General features: G+C 37.3%; 1 protein-coding gene across 1 annotated transcript in view; it reads left to right on the top strand.

Moving 5' to 3' along the window:
- Positions 1–23,117, top strand: part of LOC122817659 (tetraspanin-33-like) — a 477,846-nt gene that overhangs the window by 83,649 nt on the left and 371,080 nt on the right. The window contains exon 3 of the mRNA XM_044090722.1: positions 18,581–18,705. Coding sequence (XP_043946657.1) covers positions 18,581–18,705 — 125 coding nt within the window. The remainder of the gene's footprint in view (positions 1–18,580; positions 18,706–23,117) is intronic.

The raw sequence follows: 23,117 nt of genomic DNA, 5'->3' as shown, positions 1-23,117 counted from the left end.
TTGGCCAGTATACAAAAGCCTAAGGGTGACAGGTGCAAGCCGTCCCTAGCGAAGCAACGTGGCTTGTCGAGCATGTCATCCCAGGCTGACAGACACTGGATCCCCTTTGAATGACACCAATACTTTAGCCAATTGTTGAAACTGATCATTTTGTCTTTATACTGTGGCATCATTCTTGGTGAGGGCAAGATGCTACTCAAGGTCAGGGACATACCAACCTGGGCTACATGGTCAGAGAGCTCCTCTATGTCTCTTTTCATGTAGTCCAGGGAGGTACGTCTCAGGTCATTCACACTAGCATGGACAATGACGGAGTCATACTTGTACTTGCTTTGGAGTGACCTGAGTGCTTGCGTTATGTGGTGCTTACAGTGACCTTCTCCTTGTTCAGTCTGGTGAGTGGGACGTCAGTGTGCCAGACAATAGAGTCCCCTATAACAAGTGTATTTAGTGTGTTGTTTGGCCTTAAGGGCTGTGACTGTGAGGCACACTGATTTTGTGAGATATGTGATTCATGGGTATTGCTGAGGGGTGGCTGTTGCTTGGATATCTGCTTTGGAGGTCTTTGCTGTTTAGGCAGATTTTTATTTAGAGCCTCCGAGTATGTTTTTGTGTGTTTATGTGTTGGGTATGCAGATGCAATAGGTCTGTGTGAGACTGGATTTGTGGTGTGGGTGGTTACCTTTTCCTCCTGACTGACTGTGCCAGTCTTGGGTTGAGAGAGCTCTGCCTCCAGTTTGGCTGTGTAACTGCATCTCTCACATGTATTAGAGTTTGTTGGAAGGAGGACAGGGTTGTCTGTGTACCTAAGGCAATTGTAACATTGCCTCAAAATTCCCAGATTCACCAGCTGGACTGAAGAGTAAACTTGAAACTGACCCTTGGGCATACCAGATTAGTATAGGGAACTGTTTTTTTTACTGATCAGATTAGGGAAGGGAACTGATTTTTCACTTGATCAGGAAGGATCAATCGGGAGTCTAATACTTATGAGAAGTCACGGAGGGTGTAGTGCTTTAGTTAGTTAGTGTTTCCTTATAAGAGCTGAGCAAGTGCAGGGCTTTAGAAAGAGAATAGAGTGATTACTTTGAGAGTTTGAACAGTTCTAAGGGAAAAAGTGAAGAGCAGACTTTGTGGAGCCTGGAATAGTTTAAACCTGTTTAGGCGGCGCTGCCCGACACTGCTCAGTGCGCAAAACTGCGCAAAAAGAGAGTTGTAGGGTTTTAAGAGAGAGAGATCAAGGAGTTTAGAACTGACCCAAAATGGCCAATAAAACTACAGCTTCTAGGTAGTAACCACTCCTCCAGGGACAGGCAGGCTGTTCAGTGTTAACCACTCCCACTGGTGAACACAGAGACTTCCCTTTAGCCCAAGCAAGCACTGGCCTTCTAGAAACTTCCAAACAGTTCAGAACAGCAAATCTGTAACTGAACTTTCTTAACTTTCAGAAAGTGGGGAAAAAAGCAAGATTTTTTGTTTTTTTTTTCTTTTTGTTGTAGTTTAAAGGTAGCAGAGATACACAGGCAGCAAAATAATCACAACAGTGCAATAAATGACCCCACACTTGAGTGCTAGGCCACAATCAGGTAAAATGCAGTTTTTAGACAGAAAAACGATTTTAAATTAAGTGCAACACAGGAAATGCAGTAAACAGGCTCTAGATGTGTTCCAAGTACTGTTACTGTTACAGATATAAACTTTAGCAAGCCGGAAAATGCCAAAAAGTAGGCGGCAAAGCAGTAAAACTTAACAAAAAATCAGAAGAAAATACTTAAAATCACAAAAGTGGCTCCTTTTCTTCTCTCAGCGTTTTCTCCTCTTGGTAGGTGCTTCAGCAACAACTAGCAAGCCTGAAAAGATGCCAAAACCACGAGGCAGCCTGGTTTTAAGAGAGAGAGATCAAGGAGTTTAGAATTGACCCAAAATGGCCAATAAAACTACAGCTTCTAGGTAGTAACCACTCCTCCAGGGACAGGCAGGCTGTTCAGTGTTACTTTCTACTTTCTAACCACTGCACATTAAATTATAATCTTTCTATATCTTGTAAATCCCATATATACTGTATATTCAAATGTTGCAGGGGTTTAAATTTTAAAACCATGTTATCTAATGATTAAACTGAAATGCTTGGCTAAAACATGTTTACTATTAATGTGTTATGTGTTTATTGTTAAACTATTATTGTCTGATTAGTTTGTAACATCGAGCTGAACCTGATAAAGGTGTATGGAGACAAGTGTTCTTCTTCCCAGTTAAAGAAAAATATATAATTTTACACATACGCATATACACACACACACACACACACACACACACACACACACACACACACACACACACACATATATGGCTTTCGCATAAACAAATAAAACATGAAATATTGACTTTAGGATTTTGAGCCTCACAATGCTGGCAACTCTTCATCATGGGACCATAAGAAATATCTGTACATAGCCAATATAACAAGCATAGGATATGTGTGGAACATGAATCATGCTTTACAACATCACGCATAATGCCTGATGACAATCTATGTTTTTGCAGGGGCTTGGCCTCTAACATTTATGGCTGTATCCCCAAAACCCCCACTCCCACAATCCTGTTATTTAGTTATTAGCATTCAGAGGGTGCAGTATTTCAGAGATGATGCATATAATTTCAGTGTTGCTATCATCTCTAAATACAACCATGGGGAATGGGGCACACCCACCAGGTTAGGGAATGTAGGAAATAGCTCCTTTGCAAAAACTACACAATGTGTTTACAGGATAATCTGTAATAAAAGTATTAACAGACATAATGTGTGTGTGTGTGTGCATAATATCATTATAAGAGAGATTCCAGGTTACTCCTTACTACATCTCTAGAAAGCCAGTTTGTTTTCATAACAGTCATAATTTCTACACTTGGCATATTTTTGATTTATACTATTAAGGGTGGTGGGTTCACGTTATACAATGCACTAGGTTCCACATTCTCACTTGGGAAATTTACCATCAGTATTCCACTATTACAATTATGTTTTTACTACTTTTTGTTTGTTATTTCAGCTTTCTGAGATAGTGAGCCTTGAAATTCAGTATGTAATCATGCTTTGCGTTTGCCATGGTATTTCACTGTGAACCCATAATTTTATTTTAAATCCTTCTGACTACAGTGTTTTGAGACGTACTGTAGAATGTAAACAGCCTGATTTCATTTCATCTCCTATAGTCACTTGGGACATAAAAAAAGAGTTAGCAGTGGGTGATGCACAAGGCTTTTAATCCAGAAATCTGCAGAGGCAAAGTTATGACTACTAGAAGCAGTGTTTTTTCAAGACAAAAACATCAGGTCTTTTAAGGAAGGAACTCAGACTGATGAATAATCAGCTTTTCCACGCTGAAATAAAACATCCAAGGGAAAATGTGCCCCTTATTTAGGGTAACTAAAAGAAATGTAGGCCAAAGGAACTGATTCTGCAGCCTTTTCCAGCACAAGGGCCAGCATGATAGTTTGAAAGCTGTCAGAAGGATGACTGACTACGTTTACCATCAAAGAGCTCTGGAAACACTGCAGGAGCAAAGCAGAAAGGTCTGAAAAGGGATGCACAAAAAAGCAACCTTCTAGTTTTGACGGAACAACGATGTATTGGACTCGCCCTTAACTTCTCACTATCCTTTTCTAAACACACAGACATTATTATAAATGGAATTACTCTCACATTTAACATCATGCTAAGAAATATTCCACTTAGACACCAGCCTCGCACCAAGCTATGAAAAGGAACATAATTCCAAAAACTGAACGTGGTCTTCAGTTGGTAACATTCCACTCAAGTACAAACACACAGAAATCCAAAATGGAAATTAAAATCTGCAGATTTGCATTACTTATGACCAGAGAACCCATCCTTGCTTATCCTTACCCAAGTTAAAATGGTTACCAGTGAATGAAAGAAAAAGCCTACACTTGTCTATCCAGATCTTCAAAATCATTGGGTTGTGCCATTCACCCATTATAGTCCAAGTTGCATATCAGACATCACAGCTAGAAACTGAAGGATACCAACTTTACCCCCCCCAAAGGACCAATCACAAAACCAGTAGATTGCCAGGCACCCAGTATTACTGTTGCGCAGGTTAAAACAGCACTGTCCAAGGCCAAGAATACAGCTTCTATGGGAGATGACAATATCCCTAGCTGTGTTCTATATGAACTACAGAGTGAACTGGCACCTCACCTGTGTGCCCTGTTCAATCACAGCCTCACCTCAGGCTTTGTCCCTACCGAATGGTGGACTGCTACAGTCATTCCTCTCCACAAAGGAAGAGCGACTACAGACCCTGGGAACTATCGCTCCATTAGCCTGATGAGTCTGATATGCAAAGCTATGGAATGCATCATCATGAACCTAATAAACAAGGATATAGGGAATCTCCAAACTCTGGATCCCACACAGTTTGGTTTTGTGAAGGGTAGATTACGCCTGCTCAACTTGGTCGACTTCTTTGAGTCAGTCACCAGAGCTGTGGATGAAGGCAAGGTGGTTCATACAGACTACGCTGTTCTGGCCAAGGCCTTTGATAACATTCCCCACTCAGGAATCATAGAAAAACTCACTAAGCTAGGCATCAATCCCCATATCACTAGGTGGGTTGCAAATTGGATCACAGATAGAAACCACAGTGTGAAAGTAGCTGACTCCAAGTCAGACTGCCGACCAGTCATGAGTGGAGTCCCACAGGGATCAGTCCTGGGTCCTCACCTGTTTGCTATCTACTTCTCAGAAGTCCAGGCCAACACGAAGGGACACTGGCTGACAAAGTTCACAGACGATTGCAAGTTGGGAGCCATTATTAACTCCCCAAATTATGTTGACATCCTACAGAAAGGCCTCACTGAGACCAAAGACTGGTGTCAGAACCATGGCCTTAAGCCCTTTGCCAAAAAATGTGTCATCATCCCCTTTGGGAAAAAAATGAGTTCCCATGAATTACCACATCGATGATAGTCCACTGCACACAGAAGGCATTATAAGAGATCTGGGAACACAGGTTGACAGCAACCTCTCTTTTGACCAACACATTGCCATTATGGTCAGAAAGTCCTATGTGGCACATCTCATTACTAAGGGTTTTGCATCCAGGAAGAAAGTGGTCATTGTCTCCCTCTATTCTTCCCTCATTAGGCCAGTCATCGAGTACAATTGTGCATTTGGCATGTACCTCACTAGACACCTGCAACAACTGGAGAGGCCACAAAAGTACCTCACAAAGAGGTTCCTAGGCCTTAAACACTTGTCCTATATGGACAGACTCAAAAAACTCCACCTATTCTGTCTCATATTGCCTACTTAGAGGCCATCTCTGCTTGATTTACAAAGCCATGTCTGACCCAGCTCTGATAAAAATGCTACATCTAAAGAAATCCCAATCCCTCCGCACCACATGCTCCAGAGACCTCAACCTCATTACCACAATCAACAGAATGTGCTGGAGGGACAGTTTCATAACCCAGAGACTGCCCATGCTATGGAATAGACTTCCCATACATGTCAAACAGAGCACCTCACTGGCCCTCTTCAAGAGAAATCTTGATTAGTGGATGGGAAATAGAAAATTCACCCGGGGATCACTCCAGTGGCTCTACTCGACAGAGACACTGGGAACTAAGGTCGGGTGGCACGACGCTAGGGGAATCCTATGGGCTAGTCTTGTAAAGGCTCCAGGACCATTAGCCTAGTACACACCTATGAACCCATATAAATTAGGATACACTTTCCCTACTCAAATTTAAAGGGAGAGCGCCAAAGGTGCAGTTTTCAAACACACTTTCTATTTTTTTCTACTCCAGTGCATACTTTGAGTTGTATATAGAGCACTTGTACCATTGAATCTGGACTTTTCTGCCTCAATTTTTTTGTAAATTCACTGCTTTTTCTCCTGGAGCATCCATCCCTTGGTCTGTCCAGGTAATACAACCCATATTGTAAAGTCATGACACACACCCATTCCCCGCCCTTGGTTCTTTAAATATGACCCTGCTTGACCATTTCCTTGATTGTTTTCATTCCCTAAGGAAACCTTTCCCAACATGACTTTGGTTCCAATCATGTCCACCACTGCAGCTTATTCTTATCAAATTAAATTAGTTTTTTTGGGGTAAAATTAGTTTGTTTGCCGTACAGGGACATGACCGCACCAATCACTTTGGTGCTTATTGGAAATGCAGTAACACTAGCATTCCTTTATGTACACTCTTGCTGCCACTTATGGAAACCTTAGCTATACCAAAGTCATTGTTCTAAAATTTTAAACTGTAGTGATTGCTTAGTTCATGGAAGAATCAGGGACCGAGTGATGGTAATATGCCAAAACTAGAAACATTTCATGGGCAAAAGGGCATTTGCAAAGCTTGCACCTAACATTTGGAACAAACTCTCAACAGCAATCTAGCAAGAAGAAAGCAAATTGAGAGAGTACCTTCTTACGGATTGTGCCTGTAATACTATAAAGATAAAGATTAAGCACACAAAAAAAATAACTTCAAGCACACTGCCACAATATTGATGCTTTTCACAATACTCATGTTGCAGTCACTTTTACCATACTTAATATGCAAATTATTGTTATGGTTGCATTGACATTAATAGATATACTGCAGATATTGTGTTATTTCGAACAAGTGTGATGCTCCTCATTGAAAAGTGTCTGGTGACCAGCCCACCTACCTGGTTATTAAATAACAAGCAATAAATTAATTAATAAATAAATAAATGTAAAATGAACTTACGAGAGATTGCTAGAAAAGACTTTCTGAAATGTTTCAGATAAAGCATAGATGTTGAATGCATTCTTCACCTTGTCTGTATATACAGAACTGACTTGATACAAAATAGCTAAAAAAGGTAAAGTAAAAGTGGGTGGGGACAAATTATCAGCTGGAATAGTGTCTCTGTATAACAGTTGTGCATGACCTTTTTGTGGGGAAAGCCACTACACGAATTCTTAATGCATCTGCGGGTCACCTCAAAACATAGTAAGTCGTTACGAGTTAACAATAGGGACAGGTGACTGGCATTTTTACTTAAGACAGCAGTCATGAAATTGCCTGTTTTCTACATCAACTTTGCATTTAACTTTATTCTGGCTTGCAGCCATGACTTATTACAAACTCTTGCAGAAAGTTACTACTGTTTACAGACTACAAGTTATAAACAACAAAGAATAGTTACTTCCGCAGCTAAAATTAGAGGTGTGCGCAACTGCAGTCAATTAGGTAAGTAAGCACGTGCTGGAAAGTTTGCCTTGCTGTAGTAAGGCATAGCTCTTTTTCAGTTTTTTAAAAAAATTTTTGTTACTCACTGAGGAACGAATGATGTTGCATCGAGGGCCGGATTTGGCCCCGGAGCCAGACGTTGTGTACCACTGCTGTAAAACATTTGAGACTGAAGAGCTTCAAGGCTAAAAGTTACTGCACCACTGCTGTAAAACATTTGAGACTGAAGAGCTTCAAGGCTAAAAGTTACAATGTCCAGATGAACTACTCTCCCTCTAAGAACGCTGAAAGAGTTGGCAGTGGTACACGGTTAACTATTAGCTGAACTGAACTCATCTATAGCAAGCTACAGCAAGATGGAGGGTCGGCAGTGGTTGTTACCTTATATAAGTCAAATAATTACAATTCTATTAGTTTCAAATCTACTCCAGGGAAGATCATAAAAAAGATTGTGTAACTAAGTGCTGGAGTTCCTGAATGCAGATTCTCTAACTGATGATCAACAGCAAGGCTTCACACAGCAGAGATTTTCACAGTCCAATTAGATCCAGTTCTGCAAGTGAATTACCAGTAGTGTGGGCAAGAGGATCAAGTTGAATGTGATGAAGGTGGACTTCATAAAGGACTCTGGCACTGTATTTTACAAGAGAATGGTAGGAAAATTAAAGGGTATAGGGTGAGCCACAAAGTAGTGAAGTAAATAGGAAACTGGCTGTTTGACTGAATGCAGAGAGTGAGTGCTGAAGAGATTTACCTTTTTATTTGCTCCATCACAGTCCACCTGGGTTCTCTTGGATCAGTCCCGATACTGCAACATTTACCTGGACTACTTCAGATCTGAATCTCCATGCTACAAAAACATCTCTTGCTTTCTTTACTGAGAATATTATGTTTTGTTGAACACCAACATTTTCAAGACACATTCCATCCAAAAAAGATGTTAATGGAATGCATCACTGAAAACAAAAAAACTACCAACAAGCATTTTTACAGTGGAGCAAGTCCCCCAGCACCACCCCAGCATAGGTGACTGCATCACCACAGCCCTGCTTTTATATATATATATATATATATATATATATATATATATATATATATGTGTGTGTGTGTGTGTGTGTGTGTGTATATGCCAACTCTGACTGTAAGGAAAAGGAGAAACTTCCTTAGACCACCATTTACAGCATGTAGAAGTAAAGTGATCTACACTGGCGGTTAGATTAAACAAGTTTATGAATTTTGTTCCAATGAACTGTCTTCATAACAAGGGAAACGCACCATGTAGAGCAGCTGGAAAGCAACCACAGCAGGAGCTCAATATAAACAAGTTTAATAAAATAATAAAAAAATAACAGGTTTTCCTGCTCACATGTGATTGGCCGATAATTACTAACATTCACACCATCCTTAAAAGACCCAGGTGGTTTGGGATATACTAAGCCAGAATTATATTCTTCTGTGTCCCTTTGAAATTTCTTAATTTTATGTGTTAAAATGGTATTGCACACATTATCCACTTTACTTTAGTAATTATAATTTCAAAGGGACACAGAAGAATATAATTCTGGCTTACTATAGCCCAATCCACCTGGGTCTTTTAAGGATGGTGTGAATGCTAGTAATTATTGGCCAATCACACGTGAACAGGAAAACCTATTAATTTGTTTTACTATTTTATTAAACTTGTTTGTATTGTGCTCGTGTTGTGGTTGCTTTCCAGCTGCTCTACACTGTGTGTTTCCCTTGAATTTTTTGTATTCCATGTGCTTTCCTGGTTGGACTTAGTTGTCTTCAAGAGAAAATGAATGCAAATCCTAAATGTGTGTTTGTCTGTCTGTAGCAATATTACTTTTGAAGAAAATTAACTGACTTCTGTAAGCAAAAGTTTATTTCATAATCTTGTGAGGTGCTGTATAATGTTTCTGCCACTTTTTTCTAATAGTGATATTTATTTTTAGTATTACATTCCATAGTCTTGCATCAGCTCTCCCAGTGGTATGTTCCAGGCACAGACTTTCAAAAGAGATGGATCAGACATTCCTTACAGACAAAGATAACAAGGATAAAGTCACCTCTAAGCAATATGACATTTCCTGAAGCCTGTCTGAATAGTTCAAGCAACATTTCCAGTCATATGGTATTTCTAGTAAAGAACTTCACATTCTCAAGTTGTTTCAGGTGCTTTGTTTGAAAACTACAGAATTCAGCACTGTATTGAGCAATGTGTCATATCAGTGAGGAATAAAGTAATACAGCGAGTTCCCTGAAGTGACTATATATGTTCAGTAGAATTAGATGAGTTACAGAATTTGCTTTTCTGACTATGGTAGATACATACTTGTCAAACTGTAATCTTACATAGTATGTATGTCTTTTTACGTGCATCTTTACAGAAAGAGGAGAGAGTAGATTTGTAGACACTTAGACAAAAGAACAATGAATGCAGAAATGGTGAAATAATTCATGATAGTCAAGTGTAGTAACTCTGGTCAGAAAAGATTCACAAAATATATAAGCCTGAGGTTCAAAAGGCATATTGCATGCTATCAGAATGCTTCTTGAGAGAATGAGTCGTCCCCCCAGTTCCAAAACTATAAATACTCAGGCCTGGCAAGACACTACACAGAATTTGCAAGACTACGGTGAATGGCTGAAATTAAGCACTTCACCTTCCCCAATCTTAAATTACTTTTCCTTTACTGCTGCACACTTATACATTTCTGTGTTTCTCCATAAGAATATGCCTCCATCTTGTATGAATACTCAGCCTGGCCTCCACTCATTATGATCTCCACTCCTAGGTAAATAAACACCATTGTGTTACATAGGTAATTATATCACAGCAAGTCTAAATGCATATCTGTATCCCTAGTTCTAAACACTTGTAACAGGCCATCAGATAAAAAATATTACATGTTACACATCCTTTAGAAATAACCTACAAAACTACTTTCTCCAAAACAACCAGTTCATGTATAAATGACCACCAACAAATGCTTAACATTTATGCAAACACTATGGCTAGCTATATATCAACTACAGTTACTTAACAGGCATTGTCAAATCAAACAACACAAGGCTTATGGCTGTAAGTTTAACAACCACCAAAAATGCCACTTTTCACTTGGCACTGCTTAACATGAGATTTTTTTATCATGTCAATTTGGTGATAATGGAGAACACTGTACCACAGTAGTATGTTTGTGTATTGCTTAGAATGTTACGGCATTAGCAGAGTTTGACAACCGCTCACTGTTGCTGTAATATACTAAACCTTATCACAAAACCCCAGCCAGGAAGTTAAAAAAATCAATAGCGATTCTTCACTTGAAATGTTATCATAAAACATTTCTATGGCCGTGCACTTTTTTAGTAAACCACTGAAAATTACAGTTAGTCAGTCAGGCATTAGAACTTCTGAATTTAGAAAATGTGTGTTGATGCAAAATCTGTTGTTCTATTAACTTTTAACATCCATGATTTTGCTTCCTATTTTTGCACTGTACAGCCTGAAATATTTGGTTTTCTGGTAAATGACAGGCTTACAGTCAGTCTGTAATGAAAGACATTTGATGCTTGCTGATGTTTCATTAACTTTTTAAGTGAATAAGCAGATTAAAAAAACTTCACTGGTGTCATATTGGTGTTGATAGTGATATAAGCAATACTGGCAACTTACTCATGGTCTAGTGTTCTCCATTATCCCCGGCAATTCTAACCGAGTTGTTTCTGTTTTAGATATATAGCTTTCTCTTTCTCTTGTAAGGCTGGTGAATGCTTGTAAACTCAAAATGCTGTCATATGGTTAATGTGCCAATACTACGTAGGTTATTATTATTCGTATATGCATACTTTCAATCACAAATTATTAAGTGCATTATATGTTATAACATATTGTATGTTTAATTAAAACATGGAAAAAAACGTAGGAACCAATCCAATGACCACTCTCGGACACAATCAACTTAGCGCTTTCATCCACTTTAATGACGTGAACTTCATCAGAAACACCAAACAACTACCTACCCCTTCATTAAATACTTAATTACAGGAAATGATGTAACTGCTATGATAATGTACTTAAATGATATTCTGTAATGAAACACAACATTAAAAATGTCTATACAAAAATGCAAAAGTGAAAAATAAAAATTACATAGTAAAACTTGTGCTTTCAAAACATAAACAGAACTTATGATACCATTCTACATTACCTATACATGAGAAAACACTTTATATTAATAACTTCATTCAGACCCGGTAATGTGTTGGCTCCGAATAGAAGCTCCCAAAATGCTTCCTTTTGTTTCAGTTTGTTGTTGGTATCCCCAACAAATATTCCTTTCTCTACACTGTCTAAAACAAAAAATTCAAACTTCTTAAAATGTATACAGGACAGTGCGTGTCTGGACAATGAATTGTTTTTATCTTTTTTCTTTATTGCCAAGACATGCTCATATATCCTATGTTTTAAAACTCTTTTAGTCTTTCCAGTATAATAATTTTTACATGTGGAACAAGTAGCTATATAAACTATACTTTCACTATTGCAATTGAAATACTTGTTGGCCCAAAAAGTCTGTCCCAAATGTTCCACTGTGATGAAGGATGAATTGCTGATGAACCTGCATTGTTTGCAGTTCATACATGCAAAAGTTCCTTTTTTCATGGAACACATCCTTGTATTATCCTTTTCTACTATCTTGGGTGATTCTAACATCTGCTTAATGTTTGTAACCACCTTATATGTGAACGTTGGTAACAAACCCAAAGCTGAAGACAAATCTTTGTTCCCAAGAATAATTCTCCAGTTCTTCTCAATGACCTCTTTAATAAACCACATTTCCTTTACAATAGGCAAAGGAAAAGCAGTTTGAAATTCTTGAGTGTTCTGATTACCATTTTTACTTAAACTTACCGGGGGTCCCACCACTATATCACTAGAAGTCAGAATTGGTTTAGCTACCCCATCTCTCAGGTTCAAAACCTCATTTTCTATTACCTGTAACCATCCTAAATCATAACCCCTTTGGATGAACAACTGTCTAAGAAAAGACAGTTCATCCAAAAAGATATTGTCTTCAGAAGTAAGTCTGCTCAATCTAATCATTTGCCCCTTGATGACTCCCTTTTTCATATGACCTGGGTGCAAACTATCCTTGTGTAAATAGTAATTAGCAAAACAGGACTTCCTGTATATTCTACTACTAAATCGTTTAGTAGTGTAGTCTATGCTTCAAGCCAAATCCAAAAAATTGACGTCTTTGCCAAATTCTCCTATTTTAAAATATAAAAAATCTGTAGTATTGTTAAGATCTGTGAATAAGTCTACAAATTCTAAATAATCCCCTGACCACAGAAAAAACAAATCACTTATATATCTAAAATATAATTCAACCTTACTGAAACTAGGATGTAACCTGAGAAACTTATGCTCCCAATTTGCCATGACTATGTTGGCAAAAGCTGGTGCAACTCTTGCCCCCAGTGAAGTCGAAGTAATGCCTCCTAGTAAGGAATCATCCAACAATAAGGGTGAATCAACAAACATCACGGTTGAGGCCGGGACTAGTTATGCTGAGGTGGTGGGCACTTCGAATGGACAGAATACTGGCCCTTTTCAGAAATTGGGGCCTTTCAAAAAATGGACTACCAAATGGTACAATTTGACACAGCAGAAGGGGAAGATGAGAGGGAAGAACAAACGGAGGTGGTAACCCCATTTTCCACCAACAATTTCAATACTGACATTTTAAATTTGTCTAGTTTATCTTTTTCTGCAGCAACAAATAATGTATTAAGAAAAGGATTCTCTTTCATCCCCACTTGTGGGATGAACACAGGCAAATTAATGGTGGATTTTAGACTCTATTTGCGCAAGCTTAATCTTAAATACGTTATGCAGGATGTCAATAGCAATAGGCAATTGACTTCGCTAACACCTTGCAAACCAAGTGTTTTTAATCCCCCATTGATTAACACTTTGCAGGTTTTTCAGAACATGTGTGAAAAAGAGTTTAGGGAGATAAAATGTTACAATGATAGATGTAATTTACCTGAAGAGGAATTGTTTGCACTGAAAGAATTGATTAAAAATTCTGACATTAGAACTATGAAAGCTGACAAGGGGGGCAAAATTGTGATCATGAATACTAGTGATTATGACAAATCAATGAGGTTGTTATTGGAAGATTCCAAAACATATAAGAAAGTTTCTCTAGATTTTATAAGGCATAGTTTTAGAAGAGTGGACACTTTATTGTTCGATATGCTTTGTCAGGGAGAAATTGATAACAGGGCATATGATTTCTTATTGGTGGAATACCCCAAGATGGCCACATTTTTTGGTATTCCGAAAATTCAAAACGACGAAAGGAATCCACCTTTTAGACCTATTGTTTCTCCTAGGCAATCTAAAACTGAAAACATTTCTATATGGTTAGATAGTGTTCTTAATCCAGCTGTGCAGAAGTCAGATTATTATCTAAGGGATTCTTGGCATTTATTGGAAATCTTAAGAAAATACAGAATACCTGACAAGACCATATTTTTAGGCACACTTGATGTCAGAAGTTTGTATACCTCTATCAATCAAGAAACGGGTTTGGATTCTATGAGAGAATACCTCACACATAATACTAATTTTCTGCTGAGAAAGTGAATACCATTTGTACTTTAATGGAGTTGGTGCTTGACAATAACTTTTTCAGCTTCAATAAGGTATTTTACAAACAATTGTCAGGTGTTGCTATGGGGGCAAGAGTTGCACCAGCTTTTGCCAACATAGTCATGGCAAATTGGGAGCATAAGTTTCTCAGGTTACATCCTAGTTTCAGTAAGGTTGAATTATATTTTAGATATATAGATGATTTGTTTTTTCTGTGGTCAGGGGATTATTTAGAATTTGTAGACTTATTCACAGATCTTAACAATACTACAGATTTTTTATTTTTTAAAATAGGAGGATTTGGCAAAGACATCAATTTTTTGGATTTGGCTTGAAGCATAGACTACACTACTAAACGATTTAGTAGTAGAATATACAGGAAGTCCTGTTTTGCTAATCACTATTTACACAAGGACAGTTTTCACCCAGGACATATGAAAAAGGGAGTCATCAAGGGGAAAATGATTAGATTGAGCAGACTTACTTCTGAAGACAATATCTTTTTGGATGAACTGTCTTTTCTTAGACAGTTGTTCATCCAAAGGGGTTATGATTTAGGATGGTTACAGGTAATAGAAAATGAGGTTTCGAACCTGAGAGATGGGGTAGCTAAACCAATTCTGACTTCTAGTGATATAGTGGTGGGACCCCCGGTAAGTTTAAGTAAAAATGGTAATCAGAACACTCAAGAATTTCAAACTGCTTTTCCTTTGCCTATTGTAAAGGAAATGTGGTTTATTAAAGAGGTCATTGAGAAGAACTGGAGAATTATTCTTGGGAACAAAGATTTGTCTTCAGCTTTGGGTTTGTTACCAATGTTCGGTTCCCATTCAGAAGCCTGAAACATCATAAGCCTGAAAATCAAAATCCTGAAACCAAAAGCCTGAAAATTCAGAATCCTGAAAACTCAAAATCCTGAAAGCCCAAAATCCTGAAAGCCCAAAATCCTGAAACTCAAAATCCTGAAAACACAAAATAGACATACTGATGTCATTGTGACTTTGCTATTGTTAGCCCTGTGGTGTTAGGTCATACGTTGGGGTCAGGTAAGTGTGTGGTTGGTTTTATGTTAGGGTTAGGGGCGGTTTAAGTGAGTTAGGATTAGGGCGCAGGTTAGGCATGTATGCAATAGTGACAAATATTGGGGTTAGTGGCGGTTTAAGTGAGTTAGGGTTAGGGCGCGGGTCAGGTGAGTGTGCGATAGTGACGGACCTTAGGGTTAGGGTTAGGGTCAGGGTCAGTTGGTAGATATTAGTGTCTTTATAGTGACATATTAGCATTATTTGTGTTTTCAGGATTTTGAGTTTCAGGATTTTGGGCTTTCAGGATTTTGGGCTTTCAGGATTTTGAGTTTTCAGGATTCTGAATTTTCAGGCTTTTGGTTTCAGGATTTTGATTTTCAGGCTTATGATGTTTCAGGCTTCTGAATGGGAACCCAACGTTCACATATAAGGTGGTTACAAACATTAAGCAGATGTTAGAATCACCCAAGATAGTAGAAAAGGATATTACAAGGATGTGTTTCATGAAAAAAGGAACTTTTGCATGTATGAACTGCAAACAATGCAGGTTCATCAGCAATTCATCCTTCATCACAGTGGAACATTTGGGACAGACTTTTTGGGCCAACAAGTATTTCAATTGCAATTGTGAAAGTATAGTTTATATAGCTACTTGTTCCACATGTAAAAATTATTATACTGGAAAGACTAAAAGAGTTTTAAAACATAGGATATATGAGCATGTCTTGGCAATAAAGAAAAAAGATAAAAACAATTCATTGTCCAGACACGCACTGTCCTGTTTACATTTTAAGAAGTTTGATTTTTTTGTTTTAGACAGTGTAGAGAAAGAAATATTTGTTGGGGATACCAACAACAAACTGGAACAAAAGGAAGCATTTTGGCAGCTTCTATTCGGGGCCGACACATTACCGGGTCTGAATGAAGTTATTAATATAAAGTGTTTTCTCATGTATAGGTAATGTAGAATGGTATCATATGTTCTGTTTAGTTTAAACATACTTTTTTAAAACACAAGTTTTACTATGTAATTTTTATTTTTCACTTTTGCATTTTTGTGTAGACATTTTTAATGTTGTGTTTCATTACAGAATATCATTTAAGTACATTATTATAGCAGTTACATCATTTCCTGTAATTAAGTATTTAATGAAGGGGTAGGTAGTTGTTTGGTGTTTCTGATGAAGTTCACGTCATTAAAGTGGATGAAAGCGCTAAGTTGATTGTGTCCGAGAGTGGTCATTGGATTGGTTCCTATGTTTTTTTCCAGTTTTTTCGTTCAGTGGAGTGGATTTACAGTTTCTTTAATTAAAACATATAATTCTGCATTATCCAGGAGGTGGTATACCTATGTCCAGTGAAATAATCCTAAAATGAGTCATAGTTCACTGATTCATTTCAAGACAGAGAAGTATTACCTGGGGAAAAAAGTAGAAATGCAGTGGGCTGAATAGCTTGGTCATTTTCATATACTGTTGTGATAACAGTAAATGTTAAAAACAAATAGGCATACATATTTTATATGTAAAAAATTAGTACTGGATGGATATTTGCTAGTGCATGTAGTGTCCTGAATGGGGCAGATAGTTACTAATCAGCTTCACCTCTTTTCTATTTGTTCTATGCCTTCTGAATCCCTTAATCTTCTGTGTCATGCTACCTGCTCCAGAAATGTAGAATGATGCCATCTTTTCAGTGAAGTTATATGGAGTCATTTTGATCTTGAACTTACTCCATTCATTTGCCAACCGTGTCCTTTAGCATTTCCCTAATCATTTTCAAGTATACCAGAATTTTCATTTTTTTTTTATTTTACATAAAACATAGTTTCCAAAACAAAGGAACGGTTTATAGTCCTTAAAGTTGTCAGAGGGTAACAGTTTCATTAGTACATACTTGGCAAGTAGTTGTAAAGACCATACAGGAGCGGGTTAATGAAGAGGCTGAAGATGACAACGTCTTTCAAGGCATACAAGACAGACTGTAGGTCACTACAAAGGAGTCTGTGAAAGACTGTATACTGGGAGATTACAAATAGCCCATCTGGACAGCTGACAGATTTAAGGCCTGATTTCTTTCTTGGTAAAGAATGTCTGGGGTCTCACGTGCTGGGCAAGGTGCTTACAGAGGTAAGTACTGAAGGGGACAATGCATTAAATTATGGGCCTGATAAAGGATGAGTAAAAAGGAGACTATGAGTGTTTTTTGTCAAGAGGAAATGACTTTAGAGATCTGGGCTAAGCAGAACAATTTGCGATCTATGGTGGAGATATGATAGTCAAACGATAGTGTGTCATCAACACTGGTGCCCAGATCTCTGCTATATCTATTGGTTTGACGAATGGTGTCATTGATGTGATATCAGCTGGGGAATTTCTGTTTCTCAAAAAGAACCACACTGCATTTCTTAGTATTTAGTTTGAGACCATGGTTGATGGAGTTGGAATGCTCAAGCCTCTTTGTAAGTATCTGAATGACAAAGGGAGTGCTGATGACTGCTCTCAGTTTGCAATCATCAGCAAACTTAGTAATCCATAGGCCTTAAACCCAGGGCTGGATATTGGAAAAGTAGACAAAAAGGACAGGACCCAAGATAGACGCCAGTGAGACACAACTACTGGCATTGCTACATTCCATGGAAACACCATCTGATGTTACTGTGAGAGTGCTTCTTGATGCCTAATTGTCTATCTAGTAGACAAAATAAGGGTTTAGGTTGAGCTGTTGTTAGCTTATCATTAATGCTATATGTGAGGGATTGCACCACAGGTTTTGCAAGGTTGAGACAGGAAGAAGGTATGGAATGCTGCTATTCATGGTTTTGGTGACCCTCTTGAAGTTATGTTAATAAGATACAAATTTTGGGTTGGTAGGGGAAGAAGGCATTGTAAGACATGTATAATCTGTTTTTTTAATAGTCATACACTGTTTGTTAGGTATGGGGAACATTTTCTTCAATAAATCAAGCTAATTAATTTAGCTGGCAAAGCTGACCATGTGGAATCCCTATATACATAACAGAATTACATAAACAGTAGCAGACATAGTAAAAGAAAGATGCACAATTTTCTTCTATATGAGATAATACACAGGAAGCTATGGCAGCCTTAAAAAGAGGACTTACCTCAGCTGGTGTATCTTCTGTGGAGTTTCCATGTCCTCTCTGTGTTCATGTCAATTTTTACAGGTACATTAGCTTCTCCAACTTTCCAAAGACATGCAGTAAGTGGAATGGACATTCTAAACCTGCCATAGGTATGAGTAAACATGTCTGTGTGCAGTATGGAAGAGCAAGCATGACAGGGCTAGCCATCTGGCGGTGTGTACATTGGCTCTAGATGATCGTCAGTGTTGATATGACACCACAACCACATGTGTAAAAGATGGAAAAAGAGGGTTATAGATGAATGGATGTTCAGGCACAACCATGTTACTGCTAGAAGAAGCACATAACTATAATTATTTTAATACTGATAAATACATTTTTGCTGACTTAAAGGTAAATAACAGTGCATTAAGGATCATACCAAATTATTTTCTTTTTATTGAGACTGTTTCAGCTTGCAGTATGATACACAGCAACACTTACAAGATGAACAAGGAACCAATTTCCAAACCATTGACTGTTTTGCAGATGCTGTAGATTACCTGACTGCTGATCCAGCTCTTCTCCTGATAATAGTTGGCTCCTTAATGTTCAGTATAACATTTCTTGGTTGCTTTGGTGCTCTGAGGGACATGACAATCCTCCTGAAACTTGTAAGTATTTACTGTTCTGGTGCTGTGCAATGTACTTATATATACTAAAATGCTGTGTGTTATAGGAGACAGATACAATTTATTAGGCCATAAAGGAGCTACAACTCTCCTGGTAATTGGGATACTTTCACTTTTGTGCAGATTATCCTGATTTTGGACGGCTGTAGTCCCAGAAAAAAAAATTACCAAAAAAGCTTAACATTATTTGAAATTAAATTCTTATATTATGATTTTTAAATTACTTTTCTCCAAAAGAAAGTTAAAAATCTTATTACAGGGAAATATAGTACAGTTGTGCAAGCACACCTACCATAATGGTAGATGTTTGAAGAAATAACTGTAACAGTAGTCTTAGTATTATGGATTATACCTTGCCTAGGATATAACAGCTGGCCAGACTTCCAGAGCTTTGAGCTACCTTCCACAGGTGTCTGGACCAATGATGGTTCTAGCTACTGAGGGAGAAAATCATTGGTCTGGGTGTCGAAACCTTTAGGATTTGTTTGTTGACAAGAAAGAGGGAGACCATGGTTCTGATAAAAAAGATAAATGTAAGTGTAAACATAAAGATCTTCACCCTGGCAATAAAACATAAAAATGAAAGGTGGATGAAGGGAGGGAGTGGCTACTGTAGCAGTGATTTATTCAAACTTTTACTGTTATGGTAATCTAACTTACACAACTCTGTGTTCTTTCATTAAATTACTGCTGCAGTAGCCTTAACTTAATGGGTAGAATACCAAAGCTTAGAAAAGATTGGTGGGAGGAAATATGAGGGTCAAGCATTCCCTGGAGAATGGTCGTAGCAAAGCCTGTCCTAGATTTGGAAAAAGAATCTAGTTTATAGTTCTTTATAAAACTACATATAGAGGACCAAGTCATTGTTTCTACAATTCTAGAGTCTACCTCTTTCCAAAAAGCCGAATAAGAAGCCATGGCTCTGGAAGAGTGAGCCTTGACCCTTCCTGGAAGTATATTTTTATAGTGGTGTTAGATCAGGTATTGTTTAACTGTACAAAAATACAGTATTCTCTTTGCATAAGGTTAGAAATGCAGCTATCTTAAAGCAGGCTTTACAGTTTACATACAGTTTCACTGAATGCACTTTAAATCAGTGAAAATAACCTTCAGTCAAGAATACTGATAAGAACAGAATGTGCTGTACATTTGAGTAGAAACACTTTTTGTTTGTATGCTACAAAGCTTGGGAACCAAGGTTATAGAGGCGTATAGATAAATACAGAGTTTTGCTATTATTAGAAAATACTTCAGAACAGTTAGTTAAATTAGTTTGTTTGGATTGATATGCAGATAGTCATGGCAGTGCAGTTCTCAGAAGGCAGTATAGACACCCGGGTATGAGTGAAAAGTCAGGCCAAATATCCAGCATTTCAGAATATTAATTATACTATTCAGGAGGAAAAGAATATGAAGAATATGAATGCAGAGGACTACTTCAGTTTATCAAAGCAATATGAATATGAATTCAGAGGACTGTTTCAGTTTATCAACACTGTGATTGGAAATAGTATTCAGGTATTGTTGATATCTACCTTCATTCTACATAATAAAGCATTCTTAACAGAACTACAGTGTATGCAGACTTTATTCTGAAAAGTACAAGAAGATTTGGGCCATAAAGGAGAGACTGGCACCTGTTCAGCACAGTTCTGAGTAATTAACAGATAAAGACATTCATTCCAGTTTCTTCTAGTTGTTTCCAGTTAATTCCAATATTTTACAGTCATATCAATTCTTTCAATGGTGAGCCACCATTGAAGGGGGGAGGGGACAACAGTAAAAGTAAGTACCAAAACCTCATAGCAACATTATCAGCAGTCAGACTACATTTATTCAACAGAACAGACTACAGAGCACCAGTGATAATTCAAAACACTACTTCAGGAAAAGCCTCAAAGAACATCAACAGAGCAGCAATACTTCAGAAAATCTAAAAACTTCAGTAATGTTACTTCAGAACATAAAGTCTCAAAGAACTTCAGACTCTCTTAAGATACCAGTGTAACAGACATTATCCAGTTAAGAGCAATGTACTTCACCATTTCCAAAGCAGACAACAGTGTTTCAAGTTTCCAGTGTGACATCACACAGCCAAAAAAACAAGTAAAGTTTAAAAAAAGGCTGTGAGACCACCTTTTCACCAGTAAACGTGTGGTTTAAAGTGAAAAATTGAGTACAGCAATCTAAAAAACTGTGTTCCACAAATGTTCATTTAAATTTCAAGGTTATTAGTTCAGGAATGTTAAATCTGTCTAGATGCAAAAGGGTTAAATAACAGAAGCACACTCAAAAGACACACTGTCTCATGATTCGCAGAATGAGTCAGCTTCTATCAGTATGGCTTCAGACTTAAACAACACAAATTATTGTTTACAGTATTCAGAAATGTGTGTAAATGATACAGCACATGTAATTCAAAATACAGAGCTATGTCACAGTATTGTAGATACTTACATCAACACAGTCAGTGTACGTAACACGCAGATTTCCCGACCAAACATAAAGCAAACAATTGCAATATCTCAAGTTCACGTTCAGAATGTAGAGTTAAGTCACAGTATTTCAGATATTGATGTAAACACAGTCAGTGTATATAACAAGCAGATTTCCAGACAAAACACAAAGCAACATTTATAATGTCTCAAGTTCATGTTATTTCAAATACAGATGTTCAGAATGCAATAAATTCTAGTTTATTGCCTTCAGAAACCAGTGCAAATATTGCACTGATGGGGAATAAGAGGGATCAGAGTGCAGATTTTGATCACTTTGATAAAGTAAATACCATATAAATATATATATATATATATATATATATATATATATATATATATATATATAAATGATATATGGACTTCAGGGCAAAGTAAAGAAAAAAATGCATACCTTAGCTCAAGTCAATGTTATTACAAGTGTTTCAGGGCAAAATAAAGAAGAAACGCATACCACTGCTCAAGTTAGTGCTGCTGCTAGTTCTATAAAAAAGATTTCAGCTTATCTATAAAGGATGTTGCAGTCCAGCACCAAACCAGATTATTTATCTGTCATTATTTAAGGTTGAAAAAATGACAATATTTAATTGTTTACATACAATAAATTATGGAATAATGTACTGATTAGTACAAACACATCAATTTCAGTTACAAATAGATCTCTATTACAAAGTACAAGTGCAGTTTTGTCAGGATTTAAAGGGTCAAAGATTACAGCAATTAACAGTTCTAAGTGTAACAACTCTGTACTAGGTATAGACATGTCACCAGAGTACATGTTGTTTTATACTTCAGTAACACGATTTTATGGAAAACTAAAAATGCTACAGAATGTAGTGCACACAGATGACACTTGTAAGAATTTGTATTCAGTAGATTGTGCACATGTACAGAATTTGAAGAATTGGTTATGACAGGAACATGCAGATTTATGTGTTAAAGACAAAATAAATTCCAGTTCAGCTGCCAAAGCTGAAGTGCAGGGAGTCAAGTTATCACATTTTCAGAAACATTTTTTCTCAGAAAGACAAACTGGGAATGGCCAGCAAGAAAAAAGTAACAGTACACATTTTGTCATTCTGGAAGCCTATGTTGTGTAGAGTATACTAGAAATGACAGTCAAGTTAATTCGGAGAATAAAGGGTTTACAGTTACAGATCTGGAAAATAATTTTTTGTGTTATTCTGTTTAGCAGACATTAAGACCTTTGAATTGTGATAGTAAAATGTTGCAATGCATAAATAATGTCTTGATACAGGCAGAGACAAAAAAATCATTCACAGATATTAAATGTTTTGCTAGTTTACAGAACGTAAAATTTAAAGTCACTGCTACATTTTAGAAGTGACAGTACAGTCAAAATTTCAGATTCCATGGAAGAAAAGACTGCATCATAAATATTGTGTTATTAAAGCCATAGGTTCAACCTCATGTTATATTTGTATAAAGGACAGACATGTAAATTTCTCAGACCAGTTCAACTCTAGCAATAAATGTGTACATGTAAACGGTTCAAGACTGTATATATTTTATGAAGAAAGTACAGTTTACCAAGCACAGCAAAGGCAAGGACTTACATAACTGAGTTATAAGATTACAGGCCAGCTCAGTGAGCCGAATTAAAGACAGTACTGCATGTCATAAAACAGTACAGTAGTATGATCAGCTTAATATTATTAGTGACAATTTTATGCAATAACACTTCTTACTATTTATCCAAGAAAATTGTAGATAGTAATGATAAATCATTGCATTCAGCAGTACTGAAAAAAATTAAATGACGTCAGCTAAAGGAACGGCTATGTTAAGAAAGTAGTAGGAGACTTGCACACTGAAGCGTAAATTATGACCTGAGGCTCACAGAATAAATGTAGAAAGTTCAACAGTTAAGATTAATTT

This window comes from Protopterus annectens, chromosome 13.part0, assembly GCF_019279795.1.
Source record: "Protopterus annectens isolate FY-2018-M chromosome 13.part0, PAN1.0, whole genome shotgun sequence".
In the NCBI taxonomy this organism is placed as follows: domain Eukaryota; kingdom Metazoa; phylum Chordata; order Ceratodontiformes; family Protopteridae; genus Protopterus; species Protopterus annectens.
This window is presented reverse-complemented; position numbering and strand designations above follow the sequence as displayed.